Raw genomic sequence first — 13,323 nt, forward strand, 5'->3', positions numbered from 1 at the left:
CAGGCACCGCGTACACGGTTTTACTAGGATTATTAGCGCGTATGCGCTCATTTTCCTATAAGCAGCGCGTATGCGCTAATTTTCCTATGCGTAGCGCGTACGCGCTCAGTTTCCTAAGCTTAGCGCGTACGCACTACCTTTTCTAGGCTCGGGAAGAACAAACCTAAGCGCGTACGCGGGAATTTGAAATTTTAAAACCGCGTACGCGCTACTTGTTTTTCCAAGTTTTTTTTGGGTGGTGTCCACTTTTCTGACCACCATCTTTGTGCACACGCCCCTTAGTTAAGCCCTATTTATGTTGGATTTCCTTGTCCTTAACCTATTGATAGTTTCTAATCGATATCAAAAGTTCACTCCCTAATCTGAAGTGTGATGAGATCCTTAGGGTCAAGGGTTGTAAGAAAAAAAACACCAACACACTCCACTTAGATTTTCTTGTCTTAATAAAAAATATAATAATTTTGATGTATATGCTAAGAGAAATGCATTTGTTTAAAGGGGTAAACACTTTTGACTCGAAGCTATAAACCAATGTGTCACAAACAAGTGATCTCATCCCCATCATAAAATTAACAATAACAATGCTAAGAGAAATGTGTTACATAATAATACACGTCTAATTTTTTTGTACTAATTAAAAAATTATTAATAAAAAATATATTTAATAAAAAACCAAAAAAAATCCATGCACTAGACATTGATGTTAATGATCTAAGTTTAAAAAAAGTATTTTTTGAAAACTTCTAATGAAAGTTATGTGTTATGGAATGATGTCACTTAATAAAAATAATAAGAAATATTGACTGAAAAAATAAAAATAAAAAAATGATATAATTTTTTAAAAATTAAAATTAGATATCCTGAATTTATATAGAAGATGCCACTACACATTAATTTACATCATCCCTAGATTCTTGATCATTTGTTCCCTATAATTGACAAAAAATGAAAACATCAGTTTTTAATATCCTACTTAGACCAAAAGGTGGACACATCGTTGTGATGTCACCTTGTAGTGATTGATGTCTTAGCATATCATAATTATATAATTACATATATGGGTATATAGGTGCCTATATCTTAGTGCCACCTAAATTATTATGCCAAGAGGCATCTACAATGACATCAAAATGTTCGTAAACAAAAATCCATTTTTGAAACAATTTGACATGCAAATGACAGGTAAATGCATGAAATATGCCATGTTTCAGCTTTTGTGGAGGTGTTATTTTATTACTCCAAATAAAATAGAACCCTCGCCACTTGTCTCCAGATAGATTCACATCTTGTTGCATGCAAGACTTTAATGGATTTGTATTCTTGTTGTTTAGTATTTTAGAAGAACATTTATTTTACAGATGATTCTCTTCTATTATAAGATATCTCTCGGCATATTTTACATATATTGTTTAAATATAGGTATACTAGTTCATAAAATCATGTTTAAGTAAAATTATAGTGCAATCTTGCTCACAATGAACTACAAGTTGCATGTAACCTTACATAATATCCTTAGATTAATTTTATGCATGATTATCCCTATATATATGAACATGCATAATTACCAAGCCATTCACTCTCTATCCACATTTATGCATTGTATTTGGCATATACAAATTATAAATAATTATTGTAGGTCTAAAAAAGATAAAATTTGTTAAACATAAAAGATAAAACAATCAATTGAATCTTATACCTAAATCATCTTTCTCCTTTGATCAGGCCAAAATGAAGTGTACCCTTCCACTTGATTTTCTCCTTTTGATGGGTAACGAATGGTGGAATGTGGTTTCTTATAGAAGCAACATGGTACATTATGATGAGGATAGATTGGATAGAGAATGGGACAACATGTAATTAGTATTATAGAATATTATGGATTAAAAAAATAGCAACACAATGGTATGGTAAGGGAAAATGTCCAAAATGAGAGTAAAGGCCTCAATTTATAATTTTTTTATGAGAAAAATCAAGGGCCAAGATTCAATGTCTAGTGGATGGATATGATTTAATGAGAGTGAGGGCATGGATAAAGGGCTTAGCCTTGTGACAAGTGTCAAAAGGTGGAAGTATGACAAGGACATGTTTCATTGGTCTAAGAGCTAGGTGTGAGCACACCCATAAGGAGACTCATATAAGAGACAAGTGGGAGAGGTAGGGTGGCTACCTTATGACATGTGTAATATGTAGGGTAGCTTTGAAGTGACCTTTTAATACTCACACATGTGTGAGAACGAGGGCGGTAGGGACACTTGTAAAGCGATGACAAGTTTAGATCTTGATCCATTTCGATGGATCTAATGACTAGGATTAAATGGACACAAATTGAGCATGAGGTGGAGTTAAATATTAAGGAAAAATAGTAATGAAGTTTAATTAGCTTAAATCAATGAATCAAGTAGGTATTAATTAACCAGTTTAGTGAGAGAATTTGAGGAATAAGGTTAAACTTAATTAAATAAATTATTTATTTAATTAAAGGTGAGGAATAAAGGTGAAGGTTAAAATTAATTAAATATATTTAAATTTATTTAATTAACAGCGAGGGGTCAATGAATTAAATGAATAATAAATATTTATTTAATTGACTAGGATGGGGTAAAGCCAAGTGTGGTTAGGTATGGACAAATTTACGTTGTACATTATGCCCCTCTTTGATATAGCATCATGACTACAAGAAGTGACCTTATATCAAATAATAATAAAATATAGTCAATTGATAGGAATGGACGAGGACTAGTGGCATGATACCTTGGTTACTACAAGGATGAGGAAGGATGATGAGGATAGAGTTTTGTATGCCCCCTCATTTTGAAGAACATAATTGTGCTCTCAAAATGGATGGGAGGATAGGAGGAAGAAGGAAAAAAGGACATTGGAGAAGATGGATGGAAAAAAGATATAGACGACGAAGATATAGATACAGAGGGAGGATGGATGGTATTCATGCTAAGGTGGTGTAAGCAACCTATATTTTATATGGTACTTGTTGTTATGTATTAGGGTAGGAACCAAGGTGACAATGTGTCAAGTACATGATAAAAAAGGTCAAGTGAAAACATATATTCCTTATGAAAGGTTCCATGATATGGAAGACCATGTTGCCCTTGTGAAATTATGGTACACAAATTGTGATAGATGAAAATAATAATAACACACATAAGCAATAACAAAGCATGCATTAAAAACCAAAAATAAATTAGGATTTTGTTCCTAGTCAAGTTGAAAACTATTTGGGTGATGGATGCATTGATGATGTCAAGGATAGCAGATATGATGATAAGTATAATACATATCCTAGAGATTGGGAAGGATGTATCCTATGATGATAATTAGATTAAATTTTATCAATAAATTATCAACTAATTTGTATCAAAATTGATGAATGCTTTGGGATGATGGGTTGGATTGCATGAATTAGGATTGACAACACTTATATGGAATGCTTTGGGATTTTTTCATTGTATGGATAATTATATTGGGTAGGATAAGATTGCATGGAGGATATGATAGTTGTGATAAAGGAATGGATAGGAAACAATGAAAAGAGAAAACTAAGGTTTGGTAAAAGATGTAAGGATTGCTTGTATAGGAGATAAAGGGATTGAGTGGATGGATACTGATACAAGATAGGAGTATATTGGATGAGGAATAAGAGGAAGTAGCTCAAGGGAATATGTTGAAAAGAGACAAGATGCCCCACATGAAAAGGAGTGTCATTATGGATGGATGGTGGAAAAATATGTATGAGATGGAAGGACATCACATAGGAGATATGGTTGTTAGAGGAAGTAAGGTTTGAATTGTTCAAACAATGCATGGATATTTTACCCTTATCTTTATCAAGATTATAGGTGGGAGGGGTGGATGGGTTTGGTTAGGATGTAAGGAAGGAGATGAGATGAGGGATATGGTATGGAAGATATTTGGGTATGTGGATAAGATGGGGTAGGTAGGATAGTGTGAATGTAGCTTACCCCAAGTGTAGAGTGCAAGGAGATAAGAATTACACATGATGCTTGTTTACCAAGTTTTCATCATGGTACTTGCCCAAGGGGCCAAAATAAGTGTTTTTTACCATTTGAAAGATCATTTCTCTTCTTTTTCCACTTTTTGGGGATTTTTGGAATGACATGGATGGAGAGGGATGATGATAAGGACGTGGATAAGAGGATTTGAAATATGGTGGATGGGTAATAAAAGGATGAAGGAAGGGATAAAGTGTCTAGTTACATGGATGCTATCCATTGAAGAAATGTTATAATGGATTGTAAGGAAATTTCCTACCATATATGACAAATCCCCATGTAACCCAAATAATGAAATATATACAAAAAAGTATTCATAATCCACATACAAAAGAATGGATAACATACCATCAAATATGACATGAGATACCCCTTGGGAAAACCCTTGAGAGGGAAAAACCCAGCCTCCAAAAGCATACATAGCTCATATACTATTCAACAATGAAATCATTACAATACATCTTTAGAGTCCTCCATGAATACTTCTAAAACACAAGCTCTCTACCAACACTCCATGGGAACAAGCATGTAAGAACACATCCCATCTCATGCTTCAAACTCTCACAAATATTAACAAGAGATGCTCTCAACCCTTTGGCTAAAATGTCCAACTAACCAACCTTAGACAACTACCCATGTGCTTTCTTTTGAAGAATAAGGTTCACACAAAACCATCAAGTGATATTACATAAAACCATGTGACTAATACCATGAGATTACAAAACCATCAACCCCTCATTTAATTTTGGATACTAACTTTTCACTTTATTAAATATATTTCTCCGATACTAAATTAAATACTTTTCCCATGTGAGGCCCCACATTAAATGGCCTCTGCTTGTGAGGTGTTTTAAAAAGTAACGACTACTTATTTTTTGAAAGCTAGTGACTTCATTAACGAAGACACACAAATTCTCCCAAGCATTCAACTATCTTTTGGCATCAACTAGTTGATTTTCTAGACCTGTGACTTGCATCTTGATCTTAATTTTGGTGTTCATTTGCTACGTTAGTAGCCTACATGCTTGTTTCTCATTTGGCTTCCTATATTAGCATTGTCTTGGCATTAGATCTCTGCATTTTGGCTCCCTTTGGAGCTCCTTTAGGCAAGCTTTTTGGATCAAAGGTAAAGGCCAGTGTAAAGACATTTCTTTGGTATTAGACTTTGTCATTATTTGGTAGGCATTTAAACCTTGACCTACTAGCGCATCGAAATATTTTTGTGAGTTGGACTGATCCATTGCAAGGAAACATTTTATCATATTTGGCATGGAAACCTACCTACAATTGACTAGTGAAATGTTTTGTTGAGGTGACTAACACTTTCCTTTTCTCGAACAAACTTGAAAAGTATTTTTGTATGTGGATTTTTTTTGCACTTTCCCCTTATTTTGGGTGACAAATTATGTGCAATATGACAAGTCATTAAATTGGAAGAGTTAAAATCTGTGTGGAAGGAAGTAAGCTTTGCTTGCGAAATAATGGAGAAAATTTCCAATTTGAGTTTGGAATTGTATTTTCCTTATTTGCATTTGCTTTGCTTTCAAACTAGTGATAGTTGTCAAGTTTAATCCAGCAGGTTTTTATGATCTCAACAAAACTCTCAATTTACCCCTCTTTTTCGAACACATTTCTTATAAAAAATTTTGCAAGACATTTGTAAAATTTTGTAATGCTACATTAGACATATCAGTGAAAATTTGTAATTGGCATAACTTTTGCTTGACACCTCAAATTTGAGTGCCTCTTTTTGTAAAAGTGTGTATTTTTTCCTTCCCAATCCAATGGATTTGATATCACACTCTCATTATAAAAGTTATTTTTTTCATTCCATTTGGATTTGTCTATGCATTACACCCATAAAGTGCCACTTATAAGGGCTGCCTCTAAAATTGAATCAAGGGGGGTGTATTGTGTGTTGTAACTTGTATGCTTCAACACTTCTTCTTACCATTCTTCAGTTTTAGACTAACTGAGATGTCATTGGGATCTTCATACAATCACGAAATGAGATAAAGTTCCACTTTGGGGGGATCCATCATGTCGTCTAAACCAAAATTTCATCATTATATGTCAGGCTTAATCTAGAGAAATATTTGTCTTGGAAGTAAGGGATCTTGAATCACTATAATGAGCATGGTCTGTACTACCTTATCTCCTTGGACTCATTCTTGATCCTCATGGCAAATATTAGAAGAACAGGTGGTTTAACAAAAATGACAAAGCTTATGAACTCATAGGCATTACAGTTTACAAGGGATAAATCAATCACATAGAGAACACTAAGTGCACTTTTGTTCGTTGGTCCATCATCCAATAACTGTTTGGAGATTATGATGTTCCCTTCACTAAGGCACCTACCACCCCAATTTGTTTGGACACATCTTCATAGAGTGATCAGGTGCCATACAACACTCCTTCACATATGGTTGCATCCATAGTTAGGGACACTTCATCTCCTCTAGTTGAGGATATTCCATCTAGTGTTGCTACTTCCAAGTTCAATGATGTTTCTTTAACAACTTCCAGTGGTTTGGTGTGACAATATTTCCATCGTTTTCTTAAGATAGCTTATTGGGACATATTTCTACTAGACATTGCATCCTTGTTTGTAGAGTCCCACATTGTAGACTTGGAGCACACCAATGAGGATATTCATATCCTCTTTTTTGACAACTCCTATGGAGTTGATTCATCTTCTTCTAATGTTATGGGTGCATATTCAGACCCTCTTGTTCTCTCTTTGCCTATATTTGCTTATGTCGTGGTAGTCCTAGATTCTCATTGGTCCAACTATCACCACACATTCATGATCAATGTACCTGAATCTCCTATGATACCTAATTCATCTTATTAGCATTCATCACACTTTGCCATTGGCCTAGAGACATTTGAGCAACATTTAGAGGGATCATTTTTGCCTTTGGACTATGATCTGCATTGGCCTTTATTAGATTCTAGATTGTCATCTTTGTCATTGTGGCCTAAAGCACTCAATTTGTTTGGGATACCTCTCAACATTGAAATGGGGACACTTGAGCAACGTTTAGAGGCTTCATTCATCTTGAGTTTTTTTTTTCTCATATTATTTTCAAGAATGGGAAGACAACTTACATGATTTTATATCAACTTTGCCTTAATCCTGCCTCGGCTTTGCGTTTCTACTAGAAGGTCTCACATTTACTCTGTTAAGCTGGAGGAATCAAGAATGGGGGGGGGGACAGGCTCAGACTGGAACCCGATAAAGTTGATGAGTTTAGAGCTAAATCGGCGGTGTGGTTCGTCTGCTCGGAGGGCGGCATTGATAAGTTCATGGAAAGTATGAAGGGAAACGATGAAAGACTTTCCAAGCAATTTGTGAATTCCTGGGAAGACATAAGAGTTACCATGGGGGGTATCTCATTCGAAATCAATGAAGATGTCATAGCTCAGGCGACAGGTCTTTCTCTGGAGGGGAGGAAATGGAAAAAGCAGAGTCGTATTGCGGATACCACTAGTCTGAACCAGTTCTTCTGCGAGGGCAAAAACCCTGTTAAAAGGGCGAGCGGATTCAACCGGGAGGAGCTCCCTTCCCTGTGGGATGAGGTCTGTTACATTGTGATGAAGTGTTTCACACTGGAGGGAAGGTATGGTATCTTCTATTACTACCATCTCCCTTTCCTTAGCCATTTGAGAAATAAGGACTATATTTCCATTCCATTTTTCTTGTTGCATTCTCTGGATGCTAATGTAAAGGATATTGCCGAAGCTAAGAAAAAGGGGAAAGATTTCCCTATCCTCCACTAGGGCCTCATTATTCGCCTGTACAACTTCCACCTCGTTCTTTGCCTGCCCCGTTCTATCTCCATCCAGAATGTGACTAATACCAGTCCTTCGACCTACCCTATTGCTAAAAATGATGCTAGCCCCCCTCGGCTCCCAAAAATTGACTCTTGCAGCAAGAAAACTAAAAAACACTCCCCTGAAGAGGTCAGAACTCCCAAGAAAGTCAGAATCCAGGAGATTGATTCTGACATGGATATCACCGACGAGGCCAATACCCCCCGTCGCTCTAGCAGGCTTGCCTCTAAACCCTCAGAAAAATCTCTAAGAGACCCCTCCTCTTCGCATGACACTGGAAATTCTATCCCAACTGATAATGTGGTTTTCCTCCACCATAACCCGACACCTCACTCTGTCAGTTCCACCCAGGATTCTGAAAGCCCCGCTTCTTCAAAGAGTCCGGAGCCTGCAAATCCCCCCTCCTCGACTTTCAAACTGGAAAAATTGATGGTTGTGGAGGAGGCAAGTAGAATAAAAGAGGAGGAGGATAAAAACCTGGTGGAGCTGGAGAAAAAAATGGTGGCCCTTTGTGATAATGTGCAGGATATCACTAGCATACTGGAGGCGGCGGAATCCAAAATGCATGATGTTTCTAAATTCGCGTTGAATGTGATGCGCTGCTCGGCTACCACTCCGTGCCTCATGCAGGAAAGTGCGTCCAAGGGTAAAGGCAAGGATGATGAGGACTACAAGGCCCTGTTTAAATTCCTCACCAAGGAATGGGCAAGAAAGCTCCTCCCCAAGAGGAGCCATGGGAAAAAGAAGTAAATTCTCTGAATTCGATGGAAAGCTAGTTTTTTGTTTAAGTTTAGTAGCCCGCGGGCGGATAGCGTTAGGTTATGTTTTTGTTTGAATTTCTATGTCTATTGCCCTGCGTGGCATATGTCTAAAACTCTTCTTATTTCTGCTTTATTTTTGCTAAACTCTCGTAGAATGATAATAGTTTTTGATAGAGGTAAAAGGCTGTAACTCTGCTGATTATATGCGGATAATGGTTCTGCCATTGTTCTCCTTGTTGTTCCTATGGGTTAGCCCCCTTGTTTTTTGGTTGCTTATAATATCAAAAACCTACATGCTTTTGTGGTTCTATTTCTTCTCAAGGGGAGGAATGTTTTTTGATGAGCATGGATCATCTTTAGCATTCAATGTCGTGCATCTACCATCAGTGCAAAAGATTCTTCATTAGGGGGGGCTACATGATCTCTCTCCTCCTCTCTTATGAGAAATATTTTTCCCTCTTTGGGGGTTTTCTATTTCTCATCATATAAAGAGCTTATCTTTTCTCTTATTTTGGGGGGAGTTTTTTTCCATAGGGTTTTCTCATCTTCTTCATGAAGTGCATTGTACGTAGGCATTGTACTTGGATACCTTATTAGACTTTGATGTGAGGACCTACTCTTCTTGTCTCACCTAAACTATGATTAAGGAGGGGTGTTATTAAAGACTTTTTATGATTTTAAGTGACTGAACTGAATTCAGTTCACACACCTACAAACATGAGGAAATGTCTATCCAGACAATAGAAATGAAAATCTTACCAAGAAGGGACTTAATTTTTTTTATCTTCTTGATAAGATTTTCATTTTTGATCCCTGAATAGACAAGTGTCAAACATGACCTGAAGACAACAAAATTAAATAAAAAATACGTACTTAATCTCATAAAGGTCCGCTTATGAGAACATTTAAATTCAGTTTAGACCAGCTCTCCTCCCTTTCTCTTATTTGTGCAACCGGAAGAAGCCGGTAACTTCGACGTTGTAAGCCCCGGTCCTCTCGGCCTTATTTTATAAAATATACGCACGCAAATCTTATTTTACTGCTTGTGGACGGTCTTACAAATCCTTCGATTTCTTCAATAATTGGAGGAAATCGTCGAGATTTGGTTTCAGATCTATTTTGAAGAGTGTTTAAGTTCATTTGAAGTTTTATCTTATTTTAGTTAAAAAGCACTTGACAATTGGTTGAGGTTCAGTTTAAGATCATTATTATTTTTTGCTCTCCTCGAATAATTGCTGCAGATTTCCACCATGAATCCCGAATAGTAAGTGCTGTAACCCAAAAATTAACTGAAAATTCTGGTACCTTTGTTTAATTTACTGGATTGAATGGGTGTTTTATGTGCGCATGTAGTTGGATTTCAGATCATTTGTTGTAGTATATGGGTTTTACCCTAATTTAGTAAATAGCGTCAGTGAATTTAATTGGATCTAACCATATATTCTACATAGTTTGTGTATATAATTATTGGTGTTCAGGCTTCCGTTTGGTATGTATTTCAAAAGAAGTAATTTATTTTGTAGGTTTGAAGGACATTGTTTTTAAATAAGGCTTGCCGCAATAGATTTATATGTAAAATTTAAGTTTCTAAACCCTCGCGGTGTGTGATGAAAATTTTAAACCGTAAGGTTCATTTAGAGAATGATTTTTATGTGTCTCATATGACCATTTTAAGCAGTTTTAATCAACAATCGTTGACCGATTAGTAGGCATTTCGCGCGATCAGTTGTTATAATTTTTCTTTTCCAGACGGATTTCGAAAAGTCTCATATGACCAGATGCTGATTTTTAATTTCTGGACTGAGTTTGAAGCATGTTGCATGACCATCAGTTGCAATTTGCATTTCTAGACTTATTTTTAATCCTGTCCTATGATCAAGTTTTGCAATTTTACATTTTTAAACCAAACTTTAAGTATTGAATTTGAACCAGCTGTTGAAATTTTTTTGGTCTAAACTGAGTTTTAAGTATGCCATATGATCAGCAGTTACAAATTTTCATTTGTAATCCAATATGAAAACATCACGTAACCAGCTGCTGCTATTTTTAGGTCAAAACCAAGTGTTAAGAATGCTATACGACCAACTGAGTTAATTTTTATTTGTAGACCAATTTTTAAGAATCTTATATGATCAGCTGCTACACATTTTAGGCACAGCTTCCTTGTTATGTTTCGAGCATCTTTGCCCTGGATGGAAAATGACATAGTGCACTTAAGTGGTTTGGGTTTACTATGGCGTGTAGTTGAAATCTGTTGCAGTTTTCTTAAATTTTACTTTCCATTGAGTGACAATTATTTTGAAAAAGAATGTGCTCTAGATTTTAAAGACTCTTTTTGGAGCTGTGAACTGGCAATTCACTGAATTTATAAGTACATTTTGTTTGGTATCCATTATTTTTCTTCACGTCAAGGTTGCTCTTATCTTGAACGACAAACTCCCTTTATCCATCACATGGAGAGAGTATTGAGCTCTATTTCATATGTAGCATCTAAATCACCACATTATACCACATGGACAAGAGCCTGCCTGGTTTGAACCTGAGCAATCGTGGCGGGAGGTGTACTGACTTACTTCTATCCTATAGTCTGACAAGCTGGGGAAGCTCTTTATCCCTACCATAATAATAAGTTAATTTGTTAATTATGTATTCTTGTTCAATCATGCAATTGAGAGGGATATACTTGCAGTCAGTTGATTTGTGGTTGTCAACTTACATAAAAGATGTTATATAACTACTTGTAATATATCTTGCTAAGTCGTTAGTCTTGGTACAAGTACATGGTTTGGGTCTTAACATTATAAAATAAAAACAGTTATACTCATAATTGCCAACACAAAATATTTTTTTTATGAATAGTTACATCAGATTCTATTAAATAGTAATTAAAGTACACATATTCACAAAAAAAGTTTGGGTGGATACAAGAGCACAGCCCCATAGTCAGGCGGGCAGAGCCCAGAAAGCTCATAACAACATAAACTAAAGCTGCTTAAGCGGTGAGAGCAACTCCAATCGGAGAAGGCGGAGGATTCCGGTCATCTGGTTTATCCCATACATCAGCAGGGTCCGGGGTAATGTCAGGAACAGATCACCCCTCATCTTCTTTATCTTTATTCTTTCAATACAAAATATTAAACTATGTCATAATTTGTAAAATTGAAAATACTCATAAATTCATAATTTAGTAATTTATCAATTGTCAATACACATTGAAAATTACAATCAATATTTAATAATTTTCACATTGTTTTTCATTGAGAGCATCAAAGTCAACATTTGCTTCAATTTTATTTGAACCACAATCGATTGTAGCACCATTCCCACTAGCCATGTTATGTTTAGTAGCTGCTCATCTATGGAGACTTTAGCAAGTTGTGGAATCATAGCATTTAAGTTGGCACACTCAGGAGTCAGATCCCGATTCTTTGTCACCCTCTCATTGTAATTAGGTCTTTGATGTCACAAGAGACACAAGTTAGACTGTTAGAGTATACAAAGACTAAGTCTTCATCTTTTTTGCCTCCAATAGGTTGCGTTTAACCAGGTAGATGGAGTATGCACTCTAATTCCACTCAATTGAAGAAGAACTTGTAACTTGTTGAATTTGCATTAACATTGACAATTATGAAACATAAATTATAAATTTATAATATATGGCACTAAATGAAAAATGATAATTTTTTTTTTATATTAAATATCAAGGAGTCACATTACAAAATATATCAGCGGAAGTTCATAACTTCACAGTCCACATATCTATTCCAAGACTACCATAACTATTTCCCGGTCCCCAATCCCAGAAACATCACATTACACCCGTGCCCATATACAGTTGCTGCAAAAAATACATCAGAAGTAAAAGATATTACCAGATTACAATCCTTGCCCATATACCGTCGCTGCAAAAATACATCAGAAGTGAAAAATACATCAGTTCTATTACAAAATATATCCACCTCATCAAGAGGGGAGCTGTCCAAACTGGAAGACCCCATCAGGAGGGGTGTTGTCTCCAACTGTCTCATACCAAGCCGTCCAACCAGCAGGGCTATCCATCCAAACAAGTTCCTTCCCAGCCTGAATATGATCCAGGTACGGGTGTATGAAGACTTCAGCTACTGGGATTGCTAACTCCTGCTATTGCTGCTGCTCTCTGTGCTTAATCTTGTTGAGTTCCCTCATGAAGTTGTGTAGGGCAGCTTCAAAGGGAGCAGTGTTCCCATCCTGTTTTGTCCAAGAGAAACCATGAGAGACTTCCCACTTGAATACTCTAGCAATGCCATCATTCATTAGGTTCTCAAATTTCCTTTTGGATAGCCTCATTACCATTGTAACCTATTAGCAAACATCATACATAATGAGTCTCCTCAGAGACTTAGTAAGTGCCTTGCATCTACCATTAAAAATACTATCATTCCTAATTTTCCATATAGTCCAAAGAATATTTGCTGAAAGAATAGACTAAAAAAATTGAAATCTTTCTTGAGTTTGGCCACAAAACCGCATAATATTTCAGAGACATTAATATTACAGCTTATAGCAAGGCCAAACATATACCAAACTTCTCTGGCAAATAAACAATCAAAGAACAAATGATAAACAGTTTTAGGGAGTCTACAGAAAGAACAGGTATTAAATTCCCCATCAGGCTTCTTAAGAGGTAGCCTATTCAACAATAGCTGCCAAATAAA

At 36.1% G+C, this 13,323-nt stretch overlaps 1 protein-coding gene across 1 annotated transcript in view; it reads left to right on the forward strand.

The window, feature by feature from the left end:
• The first annotated feature begins 9,656 nt into the window (after positions 1-9,656).
• Positions 9,657-13,323, forward strand: part of LOC131062796 (ras-related protein RIC1) — a 58,180-nt gene continuing 54,513 nt past the window's right edge. Inside the window, exon 1 of the mRNA XM_057996530.2 lies at positions 9,657-9,893. Coding sequence (XP_057852513.1) covers positions 9,880-9,893 — 14 coding nt within the window. The 5' untranslated portion in view covers positions 9,657-9,879. The remainder of the gene's footprint in view (positions 9,894-13,323) is intronic.

This window comes from Cryptomeria japonica, chromosome 9 (assembly GCF_030272615.1).
Source record: "Cryptomeria japonica chromosome 9, Sugi_1.0, whole genome shotgun sequence".
NCBI lineage: Eukaryota > Viridiplantae > Streptophyta > Pinopsida > Cupressales > Cupressaceae > Cryptomeria > Cryptomeria japonica.